At 37.1% G+C, this 26,699-nt stretch overlaps 1 protein-coding gene across 6 annotated transcripts in view; it reads left to right on the plus strand.

Annotated features, from left to right (window-relative positions):
• The window catches only part of SOS1 (SOS Ras/Rac guanine nucleotide exchange factor 1), a 156,226-nt gene that overhangs the window by 47,905 nt on the left and 81,622 nt on the right, over nucleotides 1-26,699 (plus strand). For all 6 annotated transcript variants that reach the window (XM_067007727.1, XM_067007728.1, XM_059078807.2 and 3 more), the window contains exon 2: nucleotides 20,705-20,830. In XM_067007727.1, the coding sequence (XP_066863828.1) occupies nucleotides 20,705-20,830 (126 nt within the window). The remainder of the gene's footprint in view (nucleotides 1-20,704; nucleotides 20,831-26,699) is intronic.

A 26,699-nucleotide genomic window follows, 5' to 3' on the forward strand; every position in this document is an offset into this window, starting at 1 on the left:
CTTTGTCAGTAGATATGTAAGGTGTAAATATATGAATTTGCTATTTTTAAAAGTCGAGATTTAAGTACAATGTGAATGCATGTTGTGAAAACACAAAGAATATTGTAAGGGAATATATATAAACGGTAGAGAGGAAAAGGTCTGCTGGGTTAGGTTGGAGAGTTACAAAGTGTTGGAGATTTTATTTTTATCCAAGAAAATTTGTAGTAAGGCCAAATCCAGGTACATGTGGTAGGCTGTGAAGAGGTGGGGAAAGGTGTACTTTAGATCAGTGGTTCTCAACCACTAGTGATTTTGCCCCCCAATGTAACATTTGGCAATGTCTAGAGACATTTTTGTATGTCACAACTTGCATGGGTGGGTTGCTGCTAATGCCATCGAGTGGTTAGTGTCCAAGTTATGCTGCTGAACTTGGTACACAGGACAGCCCCCACGAAAGAGAATTAGTTGGCTTAAGATGTCAGGAGTGCTGAGGTTGAAAACTCCTGCTTTAGATCCAGGTGGTGGATCCAAAATGAAGGAATAGAGCTGATAAAGTCATCTTAAATTAGAAAAGGCAAAAAAGGATACTTAGTCTTTGATTTATTTATTTTTTAATTTAAGTTGGAAATTCACTTCAAGTTTTTTTCCCCCTCTGTTTTCTCATATGCAGCTTTAATCTGGTGCTGCAGTGACCATATTCAGAATATCCAGTGACTGTTATTAGTAATCTGACTGGTCTGAATAGGCACCCTGCTGTGTCAGGTGTTAACCCTTCAGCTAGTGGAGAGTGAGGAGATTCCAAAATTTCAGGTTAAGGGTCTGAATGGCAGGAAGTGTCTGTTGAGAGAGAGGGATATTTGCAGTCTTTGGGCAACAGCTCAGTATTAGACCTGGTGGTTAGTTTCCAGGCTAGTACTGCAAAAGCACATTTAACTCTCAAATGGTAGAAATTAATACTAGTAGTTAAACTAGAAGTTTAAATAAGGATAGTTTTCTTTTTTTCAGCTTAACACTGGTAGTACTTCAGAAAATTGATTTAATCATTGAAGGATATAGAAGCAGATGCTTTGTATTCAGAGTCTGAAGGGAACTTTCTGATGCTTACAAGGAGTTTTTAGAGACTAATGGCAATGGGTTTTTTTGTTTGTTTGTTTTTTTGTGGTACGTGGGCCTCTCACTGTTGTGGCCTCTCCCGTTGCGGAGCGGAGGCTCCGGCCGCGCAGGCCCAGCGGCCACGGCCCACGGGCCCAGCCACTCCGCGGCATGTGGGATCTTCCCAGACCGGGGCACGAACCTGTGTCCCCTGCATCGGCAGGCGGACTCTCAACCACTGCGCCACCAGGGAAGCCCATGGCAATGGTTTTGTAGTAAGTCTAATTCACATCAAACTTGGATTTCTTTTAATTTCTTAAAAATTTGAATTGACTTTAATTTTAAATATATTTAGTGGGTTTTGTTTCTTAATCATTCATTCATTCAACCAACCAACAAAATGACAAGAGGTATTCTAGATACCACAGAGATAGAAAGTGATGAGACAAAGTCGCTATTTACATGAACCTTAAATTCTGGTAGGAGAAAGCAAACAAGTGGACAAATAACTATTATGGTTTCAGAAAAGAGTAAGTGTAATAAACAAATGAAGCAGGTTGGGATAAAGAGGGTCTGAGAGATAAGAAAGGAGGTGTTATTTTAAATGTAGTGGTCAAGGACGGCCTCTGGAGGAGGTGACATTTGAGAAGAAACAAGAATGTTCAGAAGGAACCAGCCATGCAAAAATCTGGTGAAGGAGCATCCTAAAAGAGGGGTTAGCTAAAGACCTTGAAGCAGGACAAACTTGGTATGTGTAAGAAAGAGCAGGACAACGAGTATGACTAGAGTGTTACATTTGTGAGGAAGAATTATAAGAGAGAAGCTGGGAGAAGTAGCAAGGGACTGCTTAATCTAGGAACTTACATGTTTAGTGATGGTAAACCATTAGAAAATTGTGAGCAAATGACAAAGTCAAATTTAGGGTTTTTTTAAAAAAGATGATTCTGGACACTCTGAAGGAAAAAAGATTACTGATGGGCAAGAATGAACCAAAGTGACCAGTTTGGAGGCAAGAGGTGATGGTTATTTGGACTAGTAGTTTAGGTGGTAAGAAGGTGTCAGAATTGGGGTATATTTTGGGTAAAACAGATAGATTTGTTGAATGTATAGGGAAGAATGAAAAGAGGAATCAAGGTTGACTGCTGTATTTTTGGCCCATGCTGACTGAATGGAGATGCCATTTACTGAGATGAGAAAAATGTGAGGAGGAGTAGTTTGAGGGTGGAGTGAGACCTAAGGATTCAGTTTGGGTTGTGGTAAGTTTGAGGGAATTATTAGACATTCAAGTGGACATGTATAGAGTGTAGATATCCCAGATCAGGGGAAAGGTTAAGTTTGGGGATAAAAATGGGGGAATTATGAGTGAATTGTTGGTAAAGCCATGGACTGGGTCACTTAGAGTACTCTGGATGAAGAAGAGAAGAGTGCCAAGGATTGAGCTTTGGAGGACTTCAGCATTTCAGAGATGGAGAGAAGACTAAGAGTGTCCATTGAAATGGACCATTAGGAGAGCGTGGTGTCTTGGAAGTCAAATGAAGAAGGGGTTTCAACTGTGGTCAACTATGTCATGCTGCCAAGAGGTCAGGTGAGATGAGGTCAGGGATTTAGCCCTGGCCACTTTGCAGAATAGCAGCCCCTGATGACCCTGATAGACCTAAGTGGAGAAGAGCCTAGGGAGTGGGTAGAGAAAATTACTATGGAGACTTGAGGAGTATATCTCTGAAAGGCAATAGAAAATGAGTGGAAGGCTAGGGCACCTGAGGGCAAGGAAAGCTTTTTGTCGTTGTTCTGAGCATTTTTGTATACCAATGGGAATGATCTAGTTGTGATTAAGTTCAGTTTTTTTGTTCATGAATGAAGTTAGGATTTCGTGAAGTAGAATAGAATTGGAAAGGAACTAACGCACTTATGGAGCAGCAGTCCCCAACCTTTTTGGCACCGGAGACTGGTTTCATGGAAGACAGTTTTTCCACAGACCAGCGGGAGGGGGTGGTTTCAGGATGATTCAAGTGCATTACATTTATTGTGCACTTTATTTCTATTATTACATTGTAATATACAATGAAATAATTACACAGCTCACCATAATGCAGAATCAGTGGGAACCCTGAGCTTGTTTTCACTTGCCATTCACTGATAGGGTTTTGATATGAGTCTGCAAGCAGTTGATTTATTATGGTCTCTGTGCAGTCAAACCTCTCTGCTAATGATAATCTGTATTTGCAGCCGCTCCCCTCAGATCCACCTAGATCATCAGGCATTAGATTCTCATAAGGAGTGTATAACCTAGATCCTTCACATGCGCAGTTCACAGTAGGGTTCATTCTCCTATGAGAATCTGGTGCCGCTGCTGATCTGACAGGAGGCAGAGCTCAGGCAGTAATGTGAGCGAAGGGGAGCAGCTGTAAATATGGATGAAGCTTTGCTTGCTCACCTGCTGCTCACCTCCTGCTGTGCAGCCTGGTTCCTAACAGGCTAGTACCGGTCCGTGGCTCAGGGGTTGGGGACCCCTGTTATAGAGGATTATTTGTACCTATGGGAAAGTTGGACTTCCTAATTTGGTGTTATAGATAAAACATCAAGGGAGTTGAATACATTGTATATATAATTTTACTCATTCAAAGTGTTGTACTTGAGCTCCTGCTGAAGTACCAGAAACTACAATATAAAGGTAAGAAATGGTCCCTCCCCTCAAGGAGCTAAAAATTTAGCAAAATAGACAGATGTATGTATCCTTGTGCAAAGTACAGTCCTTAGACCAGCAGCCTTGATAGAACTACCAAATGCCCACCCTAGACCTACTAAATCATAATCTGTATTTTAAATAAGATATTTAGGTGACATATATGTATGTTAAAGTCTGAGAAGCACTGTTCTACACAAACTAAACATAATGTAATAAGAACTATATATTCTTATAAATAAAATAAAATATCAACTCAATTACTACCCTCATCTCTCCAGAAGAAGAAAAATGGTCATGGAGAAGAAAAATTATATCAGACATATTCCTAGATTGGCATATTAAAAGGTGCTCAGTGGAGTTTGTTGAACTGAACTGACACCAGGCACTGCTTTTTTGGAATATGTTATTTGCTATTTAATAGTCTACATTTAGTGTTTATGCACAGAATTTTTGTAAATAGATTGTTTCAATAAAAAGAATGAAACTCAGATCACAGAGAAAAGGGGAAAAATGAAAGCCAAGATTACCTAAGTTGGTTGCAGTTTATTGAATATTCGCTAGTGCCAGGCACATGGGAAGTGCTAAGATATAAAGATAAGGGAGATAGTCACTGCCCTCTAGTAGGAAACTCATGGATATTTATTTCATTCTTTGGATTATAATACAATACTATTTTTTAATTAAAGTATAGTTGATTATGTCAGTTTATATTTACAATATTAGGCATATAATATAGTGATTCTATTTTTATAAATTATACTTCATTTAAAGTTATTATAAAATATTGGTTTTATTCCCTGTGCTGCACATTGTATCCTTGTATCTTATTTTATACATAGTAGTTTGTACCTCTTAGTTTCCTACCCCTATCTTGCTTCTCCCCCCAATACAGTACTATTATTACTTATTTTATTGCTTAGTTGTTCCAGCTTTGGCCATTAGGAGCTCTTTCAAGTTGGCTTCTGTTGAAAGCTGCTTTCTGATTCAACTTTTTCCTCAGTTCTTCCCTTTTTTGAGGGATGCCTAATATGGGATCAGTGTTTTTTGAAAAGTGGGGTCTTCTGATTAGCCACCTATATAAGAATCATCATGGGTGTTTAAAAAAAACAAAACCACATTTAACATCACTAATCATTAGGGAAATGAAATTGAGTACTACAATAAGATACCACTTCACACCCATTAGGATAGCTATTAGCAAAAAATCAGAAAACAATGTGTTGGCAGGATTTGGAGAAATTGGAACCCTCTTGCATTACTGATGGGAATGTAAAATGGTACAGCTGTTGCGGAAAACATTATGGTGGTTCCTCAAAAAAGCCAAACATAGAATTACCATATATTCCAGCAATGCTACTTCTAGGTGCCAGCATACCTTGGTTCTATATCACTGCAATAAAGCAAATATTGCAGTAAAACTAGTCACATGAAAATTTTGGTTTCCCAGTGCTTATAAAAGTTATGTTTCTATTACACTGTGGTCTGTTAAGTATGCAATAGCATTATGTCTTTAAAAATATACATATATTAATTTAAAAATAATGCTGTTGGGAAAATGGTGTTAATAGACTGGCTCCACACAGGGTTGCCACAGACCTTCAATCTGTTAAAAAAAAAACAAACAAAAAAACCCACAGTATCTGCTAAGCATGATAAAGTGAGTGAGGTATGCTTGTATATACCCCAAAGAGTTGAAAGCAGGGACTTAAACAGACATTTGTACACCAGTGTTCATAGCAGCACTATTCACAATAGCCAAAAGTAGAAACAACCCAAATAGTCCTTGCTGGATGAATAAATGGATAAACATAATGTGCTGTGTACATACAATGGAATATTATTCAGCCTTAAAAAGAAATGAATGAAAATTAATGTAACCTCTCACATCGCTAGGCTAAAGAAGAAAAAAATCACGTGGTGATATCAGTAGAGGCAAAAAAAGTATTTGACAAAATCCAACTCTCATTCATGACAAAAACTTAGTAAACTAGGGATACAGGGGAACTTCCTCAACTAGATAAAGAATAGGTACAAAAAACCCTACAACTAACATCACACTTAATGTTGAGAAACTCAAAGCATTTCCACTAAGATCAGGAACAATGCCAAGATGTGCCCTCTTAACACTGCTTTTCAGCATCATACTGGAAGTCCTAGCTAATGCAATTAAGCAAGAAAAGGAAATAAATGGAATGTATATTTGGAGAGAAGAAATAAAACCATCATTGCTTGCAAATGACAGGATTGTTTATGTAGAAAATATGAAAGAATGGACAAAAATTTTTTTAAAAATACAGCTCCTGAGAATGGACCAAAAAACTCCTGGAACTAATAAGTGATTCTAGCAAGGTTGCAAGATATAAGGTTAAATTACAAAAGTCAGTTACTTTCCTGTATATCGACAATGAACAAGTGTAATTTAAATTATGTAGAATGTATAAATCCAAGAGTGAACTCTAAGGATTTTAGGTGGTAATGATGTGTCAATATAGATTCATCAATTGTAACAAATGTACCGCTCTGATAGGGGGATGTTGATAACAGAGGAAGCTATGCTTGTATGCAGGCAGAGGGTATATGGGAAATCTCTCTACTTTCTGCTCAGTTTTGCTGTGAAACAAAAATTGCTCTAAAAAATAGTCTTTTGATTATTAGGAGTTACCAGTTTAAAAAAAATGAAATCTGATATATGCTGCAATGTGGATGAACCTTGAAAAGAGTTAGTGAAACAAAAAAAGCCAGGCACAAAAGGATAAGTATTGTATAATTCCACTCATATGAGGTACCTACAATAGTCAAATTCATAGAGACAAAAAACAGTTACCAGGGACTGAGGAGAGGAGGGAATGGGGAATTATTGTTTAATGGGTACAGAATTCCATTCTGGGATGATGAAAAAGTTCTGGAGGTGGATAGTGGTAATGGTTGCAAAACAGTGAATGTGCTTAATGCCATTAAGTTGTGTACTTAACAATGGTTAAATGGTAAATTTTGCGTGTATTTTACCACAATTTTTAAAAAGCAAAAAACTTAAGGTAATTGTTAAGCATGGTTTCAGTTAGAGCCACTGATATATGGGATAATATAATGCAAAGTGGGATAAACTGGATTTTGTTGGTACTGTGTCTAAAGAGAAATTTGTCAAATTGATAAGTTCAAGTACATACAATCTTCATCTGTTTTTAACGTTCAACTGCTATAATTTGTACCTCACTGCATGTGGTAATGTGAATAATGATTACTTACAATTATTTAGCATTCTACCATTTAAAGTACTTTCAGTTATATGACTTCATTTGATCAAGTGTCCTCTGGAGATGGGTAATGATATTGCCTTTTTCAGGTGAGAAACTTGAGATTTAGGAGATATGATTTACCTAAGACAACAAATACATGCATACATACATACATACATACAGGTAAAGTCAGACCTCCAAGATAGATCTTCTGACAACAACTCTCATTATTTCCCCCATTGGGGAAATAATTTTCTTGGAGACTTCCAAGAAAATAGGAGGTCTTGTTTAAGTTATTAGAAAGATCCCATGGATTTAATTGTTTTGTGAACTGAAAAAATGAAGTTTTTATTTTTATTTTTTTAATGACGTTTTTAAATGAATCATAAGACTTAATACTTTATTTTGCAGACTATCATTTGACAGCTGTATTGTTCTTGCCATATTGCTTAATATTTACAAAATCAAGATACACTGCTTCTATATAAGGAAATATTTTTATGAAGCATGAACATGTGATACTTTATAATAAATACTAATTAATGCTAATTATCAGGAAATCTGAAGCAGATCTATCATTCTGTGGTAGTTTTCTTCTCTTGCATTGAACTAATCTCTGTACCCAACCATTTGTGCATACTATGCTTTTCATTATTTTTTTAGAGCTTCCCTGTGAAGAATGTATTCATCACATTTGAGCCCAAGAGTCAGTAGGCTCCCTTCTTTGCCAGGGACATTTAGCCGTGTTCTAGAATAGTAGAAAGATGTAGGGAAAAGCCACTTCTGATATTCTAGTTTAATACTCATACCCCTATAGCCTTCCTAGCTACCATCATGGAATTGGTGTGGTAAGGGAACTGTGGGCTACAGTTTTCAAAGCATTAAAAAAAGGTCTCTAATTTCTGCTGGATAGTATGGGATCTGTAGGAGGAAACAAAGTTTTATTGTTTTTTGTGACATTTCTGTTTTAACAGTGATCTAATATCTATTTCTTGCTATTTTCGTAGGAGCACAATGTGATAAACTTATTAAACATAAAATTCCAGGCTTGTTTACCCATTTATTAAACTGATTGTTTGCTAGTTTCATATCTCAAAGCTATCTCAAGCATAATGAAGTCCAGATCATCCAGATCATCATATAATCATCTCAACAGATGGAGGAAAAGTGTTTGACAAAATTCATCCTCCATTTATGATAAAAACTCTCAACAAAATTGGTATAGAGGGAGTGTATCTCAATATAATAAAGGCTATATATGACAAACCCAGAGCTTACATCATACTCAACAGGGAAAAGCTAAAAGCTTTTTCCTTAAGATCAGGAACAAGACAAGGGTGTTCACTTTTGCCACTGGTATTGGTACTGGAAGTCCAAAGCAATGAGATAAAATAAATAAATAAAAGGCATCCAATTTGGAAAGGAAGAAGTAAAACTCACTATTTGTGGATGGCATGATTTTATATTTAGAAAACCCCAAAGACTCCACCAAAAAAATAAAAACTGTTAGAACTAATAAATCAATAAAGTTGAAAGGTACAAAATCAATATACAGAAATCTATTGCATTTTTATACACTAACAGTGAACTATCAGAGAAATTAATAGAGTAATCCCATTTACCGTTGCATCAGAAATAATAAAATAGCTAGGAGTAAATTTAACCAAGGAGGTGAAAGGACCTGCACACCAAAAATTATAAGACATTGACAAAAGAAATTGAAGAAGACACATGTAAATGGAAAAACATCCTGTGCTCATAGATTGGAACAATTTTTAACATACTGTTGAAATATCTAGATTACCCAAAGCGATCTATAGATTCATTACAATCCCTATCAATTCCAGTGGCATTTTTCACAGAAATAGAGCAAACAATCCTAAAATTTTTATGGAAGGAACCACAAAAGATCCCAGATAGCCAGAGCAGTCATGAGAAAGAACAAAGCTGGAGACATCATGGTCCCTGGTTTCAGAATTATATTACAAAGATATCATAATCAAGACAGTATGGTATCAACATAAATGACATGTAGATCAATGGAACAGAATAGAGAGTTCAGAAATAAACCCACATATAGATGGTGTATTAATTTGCAACAAAGGAGGTAAGAATATGCAATGGGCAAAGGACAGTCTCTTTAATAAATAGTGATGGGGGGCTTCCCTGGTGGCGCAGTGATTGAGAATCCACCTGCCAATGCAGGGGACATGGGTTCGTGCCCTGGTCCAGGAAGATCCCACATGCCACGGAGCGGCTGGGCCCGTGAGCCATGGCCACTGAGCCTGCGCATCCGGAGTCTGTCCTCCACAATGGGAGAACCCACAACAGTGAGAGGCCCACGTACCACAGTAAATAAATAAATAAATAAATAAATAAATAAATAAATAAATATGAATAAATAGTGATGGGAAAACTGGACTACTAACTTATAATACACAAAAATTTAACTCAAAATGGATTAAAGACTTGAATTTAAGACCAGAAACCATAAAACTCCTAGAAAACATAGGCAGTAAGTTCCTTGACATTGCTCTTGGAGATATATTTTTGGATCTGACTCCAAAGTCAATGGCAACCAAAGCAAAACTTTAAAAATGAGCTACATCAGGGTACCCAACCCCCAGGCCACAGACCGATACCGGTCTGTGGCCTGTTAGGAACCAGGCCGCACGGCAGGAGGTGAGCAGCGGGCAAGCGAGCGAAGCTTCATCTGTATTTACAGCCATTCCCCACTGCTTGCATTACCACCTGAGCTCTGCCTCCTGTCAGCATTACGGTGAGTTGTGTAATTATTTCATTACATATTACAGTATAATGATAATAGAAATAAAGTGCACAATGAATATAATGCACTTCCAGCACCCCCGGTCCATAGAAAAATTGTCTTCCATGAAACTGGCCCCTGGTGCCAAAAAGTTTGGGGACTGCTGAACTACATCACACTGAAAAGCTTATGCACAGGAAACCATTAATAAAAGGCAAGCTAGTGGATGGTAGAAGATATTTGCAAATTATATACCCAGTAAGGACTTAATATACAACATATGTAAAGAACTCATACAACTCAATAACAAAAAAAAACAACCAAAAAACAACCAAATGTCTTTTCAGACCCTCTACCCATTTTTTATTAAAAAGTGGGTAGAGGGTCTGAATAGACATTTTTCCAAAGAAGATACACAGATGACCAACCATGCATATTAAAAGATGCTCAACATCACTAATCATCAGTGAAATGCAAATCAGAACCACAGTGTGACACACCTTACACCTGTAAGAATGACTATAATCAAAAGGACAAGAAATAACAAGTGTTGGTGAGGATATAGAGAATAGGGAACCTTCGTGCACTGTTGGTGGAAATGTAAATTGGTGCAGCCACTATGGAAAACAGTATGGAGGTTCCTCAAAAAATTAAAGATAGAACTACCATATCATTCAGCAATTCCACTTCTGGGTATTTATCTGAAGAAAATGAGAACACTAATTTGAAAAGATACATGCACCCTTATGTTCATTGCAACCAAGATATGGAAACAACAAAAGTGTCTATCAGTGAATGAGTGGATAAATAAGATGTAGGATGTGTGTGTGGATACACACACACAATGGAATACAATAGCCAAGATATGGAAACAACCGAAGTGTCTTATCAATGAATGAGCAGATAAATTAGATGTGGGTCGTGTGTGTATACACACACACACACACAATGGAATACTAATCAGCCATAAAATGAATGAAATTTTGCCATTTGCAGCAACGTGGTTGGATGTTGAGGGTTTTATGCTAAGTGAAATAAGTCAGAGAAAGACAATTACCATATGATTTTACCTATATATGGAATTTTAAAAACAAAACAAATGGACAAACAAAACCAAACTCATAGATAACAGAGAATGAATCTGTGGTTGCCAGAGGGGAGGAGGGTTGAGGGGTGGGCAAAATGGGTGAAGAGGATCAAAAGATACAAACTTTCAGTTACGAAATAAAGTCACAGGGATGTGATGTACAGCATGGTGGCTATAGTCAGTAATGTTGTATTACAAATTTGAAAGTTGCTAAGAAAGTAAATTTTAAAAGTTCTTATTACAAGAAAAAAGGTTTATAACTTTGTGACATATGGTAACTAGCCTTATTGTGGTGATAATTTCACAATGTATACAAATGTTGAATCAATATGGTGCACACCTGAAACTAATGTATGTCGATTATACTTTTAAAAAGATATCAAGCATAATGAACTAAACTCTTAATCTCCTTGTCCTCCCATTTACTAAAAAATCTGCTTCTCACAGTTATCCTCATCTTAGTAAATGCATCTGCATCTGGTGCATCTGGCCAGTGATCTGGGCCCTACCTAACCCTCTCTAATTTCATTTCCTTCACTCTCCCCTTCATGTCTGTACACACACTGTTCCCTTTGCCTAGAATATCATTCCTCTCACTTCACCAATCCACTTTTTACCTAAATTCTACTTACCCTTCAGGTTTCAGCTTTAATCTTCATTTCCAGAACTCACCCAGTTAATTTAGGCCCCTTTTGTAGCTTCATGACATCCTTTAATAAGAAAAACTGTAATAGCTGCAGCTAACATTTAGTAAACCTTGACTGTGTACTGGTACATAATATTATCAGAAGGATTAAGTAATTTGTTTAGGGTTACACCCTGATAATTTAAAGAACTGAGTTTGAATTCAGACAATTTACCCCACACTTAACCTCTTCACAACTCTGCCTCTTACTGTGTAGTTACTTTTGTGATTGCTTGTCTTGTTCCCCTCTTGTACTTCTAAGCTCTGTGAAGGCAGAGACTATGTCTATCTTATATTCCTAGTATCTAGTTGAACGTATGCATAAGTGGATTGTCATATTTGAGATGTAGCCTCATTTACTCAGAAAGTCTGAAAATGGATAAACTTTACAAGAATGTCACCTGGAATTCACAGATGACATTGACCATTTTACGTTCTAGAAATGAAAGTATAAATGTGGAGAAATCTATTTAGTTCATCTCGTAAAACAATTTACCGTTAGTGATTATACCTCAAGGAACCCGATCTATTTGGAGAAGATTGAATTTGAAAAAAATTTCCTCCTGGGCTTCCCTGGTGGTGCAGTGGTTGAGAGTCCTCCTGCCAATGCAGGGGACACGGGTTTGTGCCCCGGTCTGGGAGGATCCCACATGCCACTGAGCGGCTGGACCTGTGAGCCATGCCTGCTGAGCCTGCGTGTCCGGAGCCTGTGCTCCGCAATGGGAGAGGCCACAACAGTGAGAGGCCCGCGTACCGCAAAAAAAAAAAAAAATTCCCCCGCCTTTGATTCACTAGATGTTAGAATCTAATGCTAAGGTTATGGGTGGTCAGTTGGTGAGTTTTATTAGATATTTTAGTCACAAACTGTCATCTGTTGGTATTTTGGGGAAAACTGTCAAATAATAGACAATAGACACACGTGTTATGGGTATTCCAGCTTTAAAGATGCCTCTTAGATGGAGATCAAAACTTAAAGTAGAGGGCTTCCCTGGTGGTGCAGTGGTTGAGAATCTGCCCACTAATGCAGGGGACACGGGATCGAGCCCTGGTCTGGGAGGATTCCACATGCCGCGGAGCAACTAGGCCTGTGAGCCACAACTACTGAGCCTGCGTGTCTGGATCCTGTGCTCCTCAACAAGAGAGGCCACAATGGTGAGAGGCCTGCGCACTGCAATGAAGAGTGGCCCCCGCTTGCCACAACTAGAGAAAGCCCTCGCACAGAAATGAAGACCCAACACAGCAAAAATAAATAAATTAATTAATAAACTCCAACCCAACATCTTCAAAAAAAAAAAACTTAAAGTAGAATAGAATGAGTGGGAGCACTGGGGTAAAAAAGATGGGAATATTATAAAGAGCGCCTACCTGTGTCAGGACATCACTGATAAGGGATTTCTCTTTGGGAAGATTCTTGAGTATGAAGATTAAGAAAATGCTTTGAAGAAGAACTAAAATTCCATCAGAGATTCTTTTCTTGAGCCAGTTCTTTGTTTTATTGATGGGAACTCTGTTATCACAGAAAGTAATTTTAAAAAACTGTCTAGGAAGGCCATACTCATTGTTTTTAAAGCACAATAAATGAAAGATGATGTAAACTTGGCACTTGACACGTGTTTGGAATTTGATGTGCATAGTTGTTTTCTGTGGGAAAGGACTTTGAATGTTGTCTTTCCCATCGCTGATGTACACACAGCAGAAAAGCAATCATGAAATTTTTTATTTAAATGAAAAATAAAATGAAAAAATTTAAATCTACACTTTATATTTACATAAAGTGTTCCAAAAGTGCATAAATATGACAGTTATTTTCAGTACAGTTTTTTTTTTGTTTTTTGGGTTTTTTTTTGAGAGGGAGGGGGTAATTTGTTCATTCTTCCCCCTTTTTTCTTGCCTCTCATCCACATTCCTGCCCTGCCAGGTCCTTCTAACTCATATTAATAACCTAGGTTAGGGCTTCCCTGGTGGCGCAGTGGTTGAGAATCCGCCTGCTGATGCAGGGGTCACGGGTTCGTGCCCTGGTCCGGGAAGATCCCACGTGCCGCGGAGCAACTAAGCCCGTGAGCCATGGCTGCTGGGCCTGCGCGTCCGGAGCCTGTGCTCCGCAACGGGAGAGGCCACGGCAGTGAGAGGCCCGCATACCACAAAAAAAAAAAAAAAAAAAAAAAAAAAAAATAACCTAGGTTATATTATTCCATATTTTTCTCCATGTTGTCAGGTTCATGTACAGATGTATATAATACATTATACATACATATAAGTGTGTATGTGTTTGTATTGTGTGTTTGTGGTTTTTTGAGTGTTCCTGTACTTTAAAGTTTTCTGTCTTACTCAAAAATACCTTATGGAAATCTGTTAAATGGCAAAGCTCTGATTTATTATTTTTAACAACTACAGAGTTGTATTAGTTGACCAGGGCTGCCATAACAAAGTACAACACACTGGGTAGCTTAAACAACAGAAATTTATTTTATTACAATTCTAGAGGCTAGAAGTCCAAGATCCAGGTGCTGGCCGGGTGGATTTCTTCTGAGGCCTCTCTTCTTGGCTTATGGATAGCTATCTTCTCCCTGTGTCTTCTCCACAACCCCAAAAATAAAATATAATAAAACTCTAAAAACCACTTCATAAAAAACAATTTCAACTTTGTTTCCTTAGATATAGTACAAGAACCTTAAACTAAGGTGTTAAATTTGAATTTCTTACCTTTCTGAAAGATATTACCCTCTTCTAGTATTTCCTATCCTAGTGAAATTAGTGGTTCTCCCTCATTGCTGTTCTCACTACCCCCAAAATAATTATCCAAACTTACCTCCTCACTTCTTTTACATCTCCCACTGCTTCTACATTGTTTCAGGCCTTCATTGTATCTTTTTACACAGCCTGCAGCATCCTTCCAACTAGTTTTGCTTTCTTCACTTTTATCTTTGTTTTAACCCATCCTTTATACTGACACCAGAGAGATTCTTCAGCAAATATATCTAATTAAGTCAATGTCTATTTGAAACCCTTCTATCATTTTCTCCTTCCCTGATCACTTCTCAACTTCTTAGCATGACACACAAGCATGCCCTTTCCAGTCTTAGCTTTTTCACAGGTGAACTCTTTGATCCAACTCTTACAGTTTCCCCAATACATCATTTTGTCTTGGCCTCTATGCCTCTTTATATGTTACCTCTTTTAGTAAAAGGCCTACTTCCTTATCTGCTTCCCTGTTGCACCTTCTTCATCCTTTATAATCCAGTTCAAGTGTGTGTTACTTGTGAAGACTTCTGATACTCCTCACATACCATCAGCAAGGATCACCCTTTTTTTGGTTATCATTGTACAGTAAACATAACTCCACTGTAACCTCACAACACTGTGTTAAATCACTTGTTGACATGTCTAGCTCCTCTGTGAGCTGAACTCTTTGAGGGCAGATGTCATGTTCTCATTCATCTTCGTGTCCCCAGCAATGAAAGGAAGTCGGGGGGTGGGGGGGAATGTTACATACATGGGCCTAAAGGCTAATTAACAAGCCCTAAGAAATGCAAAAATATTTTCAGTCAATTTTGGTTTTGGAAAAAATTTAAGTTCTCTGATTTGTTTTATTATTGTTGCTTTTAATTTTTTTTAAACAAAGGCTTTTTTGCTTTGATTTTTAAATCTCAAAATGAGGAGAAATAAGAACCTAGAACATCATACATTGACTAATTGTAACAATGAGAAATTCATTTAACAGTCCAAATCTTTATTATTTGCTATGGTAAAGGTTTTGAGCATACCAGTTTTATTTCAAATTCTGTTATATGTTTAAATAAAAGTAGCAGATCTGGGCTCAAGATGTGACAAAGTACAATCCAGAAGTTTTCTAATTCTTCAGAGAGCCATTAGCTAGAAAAGGCTATGAAAGATTCATCAGAATTCAACTTAGTGTTTTCTAGCTGTTTACCCAAGGGGTTCCTGAAGTTAGAGGACTCATGGATCAAACAGCTAGGAATTGATATAGATCTAATCCCTTTGCTTTTCCAGATTCCATAAATCTGGCAATAATAGCCACAAAGTTGCTTCTGAATTTGTTAGAAATTACTAGAGACAAAATGAACTGTCAAGACAGAAGCCGGCAGTCCTTAAGAAATGTTTAAAATTCAGTGGGTGGCATCTTTAACTGAATATGATGATTATACCTTAATCGAATATGATTATACCTCAAAAGAATTACTGTCATGATCATATAAAATTCTTATTCATGGCTGTCATTCATTTTTTAGTGAAGTTTTTGCATTTACTTTACTTAAATTACCTAAGATAGGTGCATTTAAAGAAGTATATGAAGTTTTCTATGTCAGTAAACCTAAGTATAAAATATAATGTTTTTGAAAACTGCATGTAAAGGAAAACCCCCATCAACTTTAAACCCAAGTCTAAGTGCATATTATAATTGCTCTCATACACTCACCCTTAGTGAATGTTAGTTGTAGATAGCTTCTAAAGGCTGTCATAAAATTTGGCAGTGTAACCTATTCTGTATAGTCTTGAATAATTTGGATCATTTGATCTATTAAACATCTTTGACTACCATATAGATGGAATGGAACACTTTAGGTGTAACACTATCTCATAGAAGAGAAGTGTTTTTTTTATCCTATCTGTATAAGGAAATGGAATGCTACTTCTGTCTGTTCATTAAAGAAATCTCTTAACAGCATTTTCCTTGAAAGAATAAAGAGCAAAGTCTGTATTTCAGGAATTGGTGTTCTGCTTGTCTTTAAGCATTTACCATTGCACATGTTTTTCAGTCAGAGATTTTGAAGTATTGTTTTTAGAGAATTAAAATAATTTATTCCCTTGTATGAATGAACCTTATGATTCTAATTTGACAGATTTAAGATGTGATAAAGGTTAATCTCCAGAAATTTAGGTGAACAGTTGGCATCATGCATTATTTTCTATTTAAGCCTAATTCTTTGTTTGATTTATTTACCTAATAGGTTTTATTTGGCTATTAGTAACCATCAACGAATAAAACTGTTTGAATTTCTAAAATTTCATGTATCATACAAGGCGTCAAGCTTAACATTTTAACTAAGTGATAAGCAGTATCACAGTTTTTGGTTTGTTTTTTTTAAACCATAGCATTTCACCACTGTATTTATATACAGTTCACTTGATTCTACGTAATAAACATTGATTTTAGTTCTGACTGCCCTTATATGTTGAATGGTTTCTGCCGTAAGGGTTTATTCTCCTGAAATCAACCAGACTTCTAGCATTACCACCACCCCTTTTCACTCCTAATTCTGAGAAAGAGATATTTTCTTCCTTTCACCCCTATAACACAGAGGCTTTGAGTATTCCCTGAATGTCAGGGGTTTAGAGTGAAAAGCAAAGAGAAAATGATTCTATAAGTAGATAAACAAGGCCTTGTGTAATGGGAGCATCAATAGAGGAAATAGACAAGGGAACATGTAATTATAACTCAGTAGGACAAACCCAGTAGCAAAAATGTGATACGGAGTACAAGGATTAGCACAGAGCAGAGTATAAGACCCGTAGAGCAGGGGCTGTTTTTTATTAATCTCTATATATCCAGTATTTAATAGGTTCAATAAATCAGTTAAATGAATGAGATTAATTCTGCCTTAGAAAGAGACAACAAGCAAAAAAGTCTACCCAAATGACACGAGATGTGGGGTTTGAAAGTCAGATAGGTAGGCGAAACGGTAAGAGAATGAATGATAGCCATGGAGAACAGTGTGAGTGAAAACTGCATGGCATGTTTCACAAACTGAATAGTATGAATTGCTTCAGCATAAAGTGTAAATTGAAGAGCAGTTAAAGATGGAGCTATATTAGTGAAGAATTATTCAGTTTCTTTGGGTTTCTTTGAACAACAAAGAACATTTTAAAAATATCTGATCAATTTACATTTTCTTGAACACTTTCTAAAATGTGTTTTGAGGTACCTAAACTACTTCCTCAAAAGGCTTGATATTTTTTAAAGTTAATTAGAATTATTGTTGATTAAATATTTTCATCCTTTTTTAAAAATATATAGATATCTTTATTTTTTGGCTATGCTGGGTTTTCGTTGCTGGGCGTGGGCTTCCTACAGTTGTGACGAGCAGGGGCTACTCTTCATTGCAGTGCGCGGGCTTCTCATTGTCGTGGCTTCTCTTGTTGCGGAGCACGGGCTCTAGGTGCACGGGCTTCAGTAGTTGTGGCACACAGGCTCAGTAGTTGTGGCTCGCCTGCTCTAGAGCGTAGGCTCAATAGTTGTGACGCATGGGCTTAGTTGCTCCATGGCACGTGGGACCCTCCCGGACCAGGGGTCCAACCCGTGTCCCCTGCATTGGCAGGGAGATTCTTAACCACTGCACCACCAGGGAAGTCCCTAAATATTTTCATCTTAATATTTATTATCTCTAGCAATTTAGCTTTATGTCAGATTTTTAGTATATTTACAATTTTATTTAATACATGGGATTGCTTGTGTAATCAATGATCATTTTACCAATTTTTAATGATTTTACCTTTTCAGATGATAAGATTTATAGTGCTGCATTTACATTTGTGACATGCTGATGTTTCTTAAAGTATGACTGCATACTTCAGGCCAAGGTTTAGGGACTTCCCTGGCGATCCAATGGTTAAGACTCCATACTTCCACTGCAGGAGGTGTGGGCTCAATCCCTGGTTGGGGAACTAAGATCCCATATGCTGCATGGTGCAGCCAAAAGAAAAAAAAGCGAAGTTTTATATAGAAGCCCACTATATAAATAGATACAGTTCATGGACATTCTACTCCTTATGCTGATGGAGCTACTAGGACTCCTCCAAGTTGACAGTCGGGTTTAGTGGAAAGAGCTTTGGCGTAGATACCAGGAGGCCCAGGTTCAGCATTACTAGTTAGCTACAGGATTGTGGGTGTCTCCGTTTTATTATCTGCTAAATAAAGGGACTGAGTGAAATGCTAAAGTCTCTTTTACTTATAAAATTATGTTTTATAAATCTGTAGCTATATTTTATGTGATGCTGGAGCCTTGAATAGGAATGTAACCCCAATTATAGCTACATTTTCTGGGACTACATCTTGGTGAAGCCAGGGACTGTCTGTACTGTTTTTCATTTGTGAGACATAGTTTCTCTTGTTCAACATTTATAATAAGTTCCTCCCCACTCCCCCACCCCACCCCATGTATAGTTGAGATTTTGGTAGGCTAGGTGGAGATATCTAGCAAGTAATTTGGTATATGGGTCTAAAACTCAGGAGAAAAGTCAGGACTACAGATAGATTTGGAGTCATCCATGCAGGTGATAAAAATGTGGAAATAAATGAGATTAGTTGGGAGAGAGAACAGAAGAAGGGAGCAGACAGACAAGGATGGACTCCACATTTGAGGGGTGAAGGAAGATATGGAACTCTATAAGGAAAAAGTGGAAAAAGAAACAAAGAAATAAGAGAAGCAGAATAGATTGTGTCATTTATAATAAGAAAAGAGAGTTTAAAAAAGTCGAGAGCCCTCCACCAAAAAAAAAAAAAAAAACACCACCATGAAGTGTTAGGATTCACTTTTCAAGGAAGATAAGTCAACCATGAAGGTAAAGGGTATCTAAGAAAACAGTTTAAGCCAATGAGGGCATGCAATTCAATGTATAAAAATAAAACTATTGTCAAAAGTTCCAGGGGTGTTTTTGTTTCATTTTTAAAAGTTTTTTAACCATGCTTAGTGTTGAAGAGGAGTCTGTTTACAAGTTTTGTTACCTATACAGATTAGTCAGAATGTGATGGCCTGGTGAATAGAAAGCTGAGAAACATGAATTCTGGGTTCTAGTCCATACTCCATCCATTATTTTAACTGCACAACCATTCAGTCATCTAATAGGGTGAGAGATTTGTAAGCAGATCACATAATCAGGTTGGTAATAGCTATACCAAAAATGACAAAAAGTACTTGGGCAGATGATTTAAGCCTTTTGGGGCTCAGTTTCTTCACCTGTAAAATAATAGTAAATTGTTTTAAACGTAATTAATGTAGCACCCCTCACACAGTTCTGAATTGTCATAATGTTATTTGCCTCTAAAATACTTTTCTTTAAAAAGTATTATAAGTGCATATATATGTTTATATGCATGTCTATGTACTTTTAATATATATTTTAAAATTCATTGTATGGTATACTTTATAATAAAATTTCTCCATGCACTGAGGCTGTCAAACCCTCAGCTAATGAGGTGTATGTAGTAGGACAGACCATACTAAATGTTCTTGGCTAGTGAGTACTGTGTACTTTCGTCCAATGAGAGCTCTGAGAGCTCTACCGTCCTTTAGAGAGTTGAGCATATTTTAAAACATGTATTGTTTGTTTCCTGAAACTGATTTTTCTGCCATTTTTTAAAGTAGGGAACAGTTTTGACCTATAGTGAGTAACAAAGGGATACAAGTAAAGACTATCATGCTGGTTATTAAAATGTAAATTTTACAAAAACCTGTGGCCTAAGATGCCTCCAAAGAAATGGTCAAAGAAAATGAAAATAAAGATTATTGGGCATTTATGAATGAGTGACCATCAAGTTATCTTCCTGAAGCATAGACAGTCTCACATTGTCAAAAGTGCCCATTTTGTGTCCTTTGATATAGGGTTTCTTTGTGTTCAACAGACATTTATCAAGCTTGTATTATGTGCCATGTACAGTGCTAGATGCTGGAGTTACTTTGGTGAATAAGATATATCCCTTTTGGATTTTATCATTGGGTAGGAAAGATAGAGTTAAACAAGGGGCCCATAGGAAGTCAGTTTTGCCCAAGCACTATGTTGAGTAAGTGTTCTAACTACCACTCGTTCTTGGCAAAAATCATATAAACTTCATCTTTTATCCCCAGCTCAGCCTCTCCCTCCCTCTCTATATTCCCACACTCCAGGATAACCATGGTTTAAGAAAAAAAATTTAAATTATGCAATTAAGTATCTGAATCTCTAGAAACATGTTAATAAGCACGTATGGTGCACGTGGCTGGGAAAAAGGTTAAGAATTCCAGACTTGGGTCATAACATTCAAATCTGTATTTGCAAGCCAGACCATGTTCTTGAATACAAACCCACACTTAAAAAAACAAAATTACTTGTTTCGTTTGTTTAATTAGATGAAACAAGCCTACATTTTAATTACTTTGCTTTTTGTTTATAGGTTCAGGGGCAAGTTCATCCTACTCTTGAGTCTAGTGATGATGCTCTTCAGTATGTCGAAGAATTAATTTTGCAGTTATTAAATATGCTGTGCCAAGCTCAGCCCCGAAGTGCTTCAGATGTAGAGGTATGATCAGTTTTGCCTGGTGTCTAATATGTGTGTTTATTGAAATGTCAGTGAAGGGGGAAAGAGTTTGCTTTTCAGTTTCACAAAATATATATATGGTATTTTAAAAATAATGACTGGATTTATTTTAACTTTGTATTGAGTGTATGATAGCTTGTATATGTTTTTGCTGTCAGACTATTCCATAATTTGCTTTTAATCTAAAATGAACTTTTATTGGCCTCTAAACACTGTTTCTTGATGCTAGAATGACACATATACCTTTACGAGTGGAATATGTCAAGTGTTTTTATTTGTTTGCTTTTTAAAGCCAGCTATCATTTCAAAAACATTTCAATTAATCCTTTGATCTTGAGTTGCTAGGTGTTTTTTAGATAGAAGTGAACCACTTTCCACCAATTGGAAGGGAGGGAAACATCTAAAAATCTAGGAAGGAAGTTCTGTAATCTCCTACAAAGATGGCATGGCTCCTGTCTTTTTAGGGCTTATAGATTAGTGGAGATACAGGTAGGTATATGGGCGATAACATAATGTGATGTACTATGAGACAAGGATATGTGGGAAATGAAAAAATGGGTAAACTAATAAAACAGGCTTTGGGGCTTAAGGTTAGCTTCTCAGAAGAAGAGCCATCTAAATGGAGTTTTTGAGGAGTCAAGATTGAGAGGAGAAGAAAGGAGGCTTGAGTACCAACTATAGAAAACGGGAGATAGAGCTGGAAATACAAAAGGAGTCTTCTGGCAATGATGAAGGATCGTTTGACTTTAAAGACCTTGAATGTATAGTATACAAATCTTTGTATTTTTGTGACATTTCTTTTGCAGTACTCGTGTGGGCACAAAAAAGATGGTTGAGTTGAATGGCATTTCACCATGGATATATAATGGCAGAACAGTAGGGCAAGAGAATTGTGGAAATTGGTAGTAGCAGTGCTTTACAACCCTTTTCAGGACACAACACACTAGAATGTAATAATGATTTTGCAGTACACAGTGACTGGGGAGGAGGTGTATCTCTGTCTACCCCAGGCCCTGCTCTGTTCCCCTGAGGGGTGAGGGACTGAGATATATAGTTGTATTCAGTAGGAAGCTTAGCTGAAAAGAGCATCAGAGAATCAAATTGGATAAGGAAAAAAGTGAAATTTAAAAACAGCTGATATTTGAGTGCCTGCTATAGTATCATACACTGGTTTAAACACTTCTATGTTTATGTTTCATTCAAAGTTTTTTTTTTTTTTTTTTTTTTTTTTTTTGTGGTACGCGGGCCTCTCACTGCTGTGGCCTCTCCCGCTCTGGAGCACAGGCTCCGGACGCGCAGGCTCAGCGGCCATGGCTCACTGGCCCAGCCGCTCCGCGGCATGTGGGATCTTCCCAGACCGGGGCGCGAACTCGCGTCCCCTGCATCGGCAGGCGGACTCTCAACCACTGCGCCACTAGGGAAGCCCTCATTCAAAGTTTTTAATAACCCCATGAAGATGTTGCTGTCTTTTCCTTTAATAAGATATAAGGTTCAGAATATAAGGTCTTGTTCACTACCAAATCCCCAGCACCTAAAATATTGTCTGGCACTGAGAAGGCACTCAGAAAGTATATGTTGAGTGAATTAATGTGGAAACTGAAGCACAGAGAGGTTAAATAAGTTGCCCATGGTTACAGCTAGTAAGTAGTGAAGCCAAGACTCTAACCCAGAAAGTCTAAGCTTCCTGGGCATAAATTCTACTAAACTATTCTGCCAGGTAGGAGAGAGAAAGGTAGATTGGCAAAACATGGAGGGAACAGTATTGGATTTCCCAATAAGATCAGAGAGCTGATAACACTAGAATACCTGAGGGATAGAAATAGAAGAATAGAAACAGAGTTGTTAGAATTTAGGATTTCTAAAGTAACATAGTTACAAAAGCAGGATGTGGCCATGTGGTGGTAGCTGGACTAGACATGAAGGTCCCTATAATGAAATGTTCAAGGAGTTAAGAGGTCAAAGTATTTTATGTGTCCTTAATTTAAACAATAAAGTCACACAGGATGATGGCAGGACTTTACATGAGAGTGGAAGAGTGATATTCCAGAATCAGTTTGGGGAGTGGAAAAGATGCTAAATCCACCTTCATGTGGGTTTTGGGACAAGGGCAATTCCTGCTCTAGAAGTCTTTAGGGGAGATCCAGATTTCAATTAAGGCAAAGAAATATTAAGCAATACTAAGTTACAGAGATTGTGGATGTAGAAAAGATTGTGTACTATGGAATAGTAATTCACTTTGATTTTTAAAGTAATTCAAAGTAGGTCTATACATTATTATCCCATTTTTCCATTGAATTATAAGTAAAATACATTTTATTCATAATTTCCTTTAGGTACTTATTAACATTGGGCTTTCAGAGTAGATCTTGAATAGAAATGGTTGCCTGACTCTCTTTGTTAACAACTCTGTTTGATCTTTTGGACACTGATTAGGTTCTCCCACAGTGTTGATAAAATGTAGCATCCAGTCCTATACCTAGTGTATTAGAATGGGGTTACAGATCGCATCATCATTCTGATGTTGGTATATTCCACGTATTTGCTAGTTTGAAAACACTACAAACTCAAATTCAGTTCTTTCCAAATAATGTTGTACTGTACCTGTGTTTATCTAATTTTCTCCTTTTCATTAATATAAAAACTAACATAATTTTCCAGTATTGAAGGAGATCTCCATGAATTCTCAAAAATTACTAATGAGTCTCTCAGTCTTCCACTTGGCACAGATTTAATCATTATGAAGGTACTCACAATTCTAGATAATAAGGGATATTTCATAGCTTTTTAATACTTAGAAAACTTCTGAGATATTGAAGATATTTACCCTCTGCCCTGTTGTGTTATTTTTAAGCAAGTAACTTGGACATTTAAAATAGATGTAGCCATGGGATATTCCAGTGAGCTGATATTGTGGTTGGGAATGGACTCTTTGAAAGAGAATATATGACAGTAATAGAAATAGCAATCAGTTGTATAATAGGCCTTGTAATTTCAGAGTACTGTTATAGACATTTCTGTGCCCTTCCAACAACCCTGTGGAGTAGTTACTGTTCTCCTTGTTTTATATATTAGACAGTTAACCCGCAGAATGGTAGAACAGATTTTTTTAAAAGATGGAAATCTAGTTCTTTTCCAATCTATAGTCAAATACCCTTCTTTGTGTACCATTCCTGGAAGGGTATTTATTTAAGAATATGGAGATTGGAGATATTTAAATGAATATAATAGTGTCTTTAGATTCTTTTATCAGTAAATAATTTTCTTTAATTTCTTTAATGCATTTATGGAGCTTTCTTTTAAAATAATAAGGGCCATGACTTTAGCAAGCCCTTCAAATAAATTTTGAGGTAAGGGATAATTCATTTAAAAAATTAATTTGAAGGCCATATAAAAAATGTGCTTTAAAAAATAGAGCAGTCTGATTTAGTGGAATATATGAATTTTACTTCTAAAGAATACATTTTGATTACTTTAAAGTATAAGCATAATTCAGAGTAGGGTAGCAATTCTTGCTTAATATTCAGCCCCTAGGGGATTTGTTTCAATGAAAAACTAAAAGTGATTTTTAGTTGCCCTATAGTTTTAGGAAAATAGATACTTCAGAAGTGCTTGAAAACTAATGGGTTACATACATATCTATAATCTTGCTTATGCTAATTTAAAAGTTTTGATAAATTGTGCTACAGATTATTACAGACTATGAACTATCATAGTTCAAATGAATGGGATTTTGTTTTGTTGATGTAGCTAATGTTCACTAATCCATGGCACCAATATTTGAGTATCCACTATTTGTCAGGCAGTGTTCCAGATGAATAAGGTAGTATATATAAACTCCCTGGGAATGCAGAGAAGGGGTATATATTATTTGGTCCTGTCTTTTTAAAATAATGTTTTAAAAGATAGTGTATAAAAATTCCTCCAATCTGGTTTGCTCTCCCTCTCCTCATTTTGTATATTTAGTCGTTTTAAAAGTAGAAGTAAAACCAGTAGTATTTTTTCTGATATATCCCTGATAAAGTATATTTTTATTTATTTAAAATTTTTTGTTTTATTGAAGTATAATTGAGTTACAATACTGTGTTAATTTCTGCTGTACAGCAGTGATTCAATCATACATTTATTGTTTTTCATATTCTTTTCCATTCTGGTTTATTATGGGATATTGAATATAATAGTTCCCTGTGCTATACAGTAGGACCTTGTTGTTTATCCATAAGTGTGTGTATATATTTATTTATTTATTTATTTATTTATTTATTTTTATTTATTTATTTATTTATTTTTGCGGTATGCGGGCCTCTCACTGTTGTGGCCTCTCCCGTTGCCGAGCACAGGCTCCAGACGCGCAGACTCAGCGGCCATGGCTCACGGGCCCAGCCGCTCTGCAGCACGTGGGATCTTCCCGGACCCGGGCATGAACCCATGTTCCCTGCGTCGGCAGGCAGACTCTCAACCACTGCACCACCAGGGAAGCCCAGTGTATACTTTTTTTAAAAAAAAATTAATTTATTCATTTATTTTTGGCTGCGTTGGGTCTTCAGTGCTGCTGGTGGGCCTTCTCTGGTTGCGGCGAGTGGGGGCTACTCTTCGTTGCAGCACATGGGCTTCTCATTGCGGTGGCTTCCCTTGTTGCAGAGCATGGGCTCTAGGCGTGCGGGCTCAGTAGTTGTGGCACTTGGCTCAGTAGTTGTGGCACTCGGGCTCAGTAGTTGTGCCTCGCGGGCTTTAGAGCACAGGCTCAGTGGTTGTGGCTCATGGGCTTAGTTGCTCTGTGGCATGTGTGATCTTCCCAGACCAGGGCTCGAACCCACGTCCCCTGCACTGGCAGGCAGACTCCTAATCACTGTGCCTCCAGGGAACTTCCCCATAAGTATATTCTTTGAAATTTCTTGAGTCTTGTTCTTTCATAATGGTACTTTTTCTTTATTTCTCTCTGGTTGACTAGACTGATTTCCATTTGTAATATCTTTTTTTCCTGTTTCCCTTTCTCACCTGTGTGCTGTGTATTTAACCAACTTTAATTTCTTAGGACATTGATATATTTTTCCTCTCATTTAACTCAGGCTTTCTTGGACTCCTTTTTTTATTTTTCATATATATATATATATATATATATATATATATATATATATATATATATATATATATATATATATATATATACACATACTCTTTCAGATTCTTTTCCCCTATAGGTTATTGCATAATACTGAGTATAGTTCCCTGTGCTATACAGTAGATCCTTGTTGGTTATCTGTTTTTTTTAAAATATCTTTATTAGAGTATAATTGCTTTACAATGGTGTGTTAGTTTCTGCTTTATAACAAAGTGAATCAGCTATATGTATACATGTATCCCCATATCTCTTCCCTCTTGCATCTTGGTTATCTATTTTATACAGAGTAGTGTGTTAATCCCGGCCTATTAATTTATCCCCACTCCTACTCCCTTTCCCCTTTGGTAACCATAAGTTTGTTTTCTGTGTCTGTGAGTCTCTTTCTGTTTTGGAAATAAGTTCATTTATGTCTTTTTTTCTTTCTTCTGGATCCCACATATAGGCGATATCATATAATTGTCTTTCTCACTTAGTAGGATAATCTCTAGGTCCATCCATGTTGCTGCAAATGGAATAATTTCATTCTTTTTTTTTTTTTTTTGCGGAACATGGGCCTCTCACTGTTGTGGTCTCTCCTGTTGCGGAGCACAGGTTCCGGCCGCGCAGGCTCAGCAGCCATGACTCACGGGCCCAGCCGCTCCGCGGCATGTGGGATCTTCCCGGACCGGGGCACGAACCCACGTCCCCTGCATCGGCAGGCGGACTCTCAACCACTGCGCCACCAGGGAAGCC

This window comes from Kogia breviceps, chromosome 11 (assembly GCF_026419965.1).
Source record: "Kogia breviceps isolate mKogBre1 chromosome 11, mKogBre1 haplotype 1, whole genome shotgun sequence".
Taxonomy (NCBI): Eukaryota; Metazoa; Chordata; class Mammalia; order Artiodactyla; family Physeteridae; genus Kogia; species Kogia breviceps.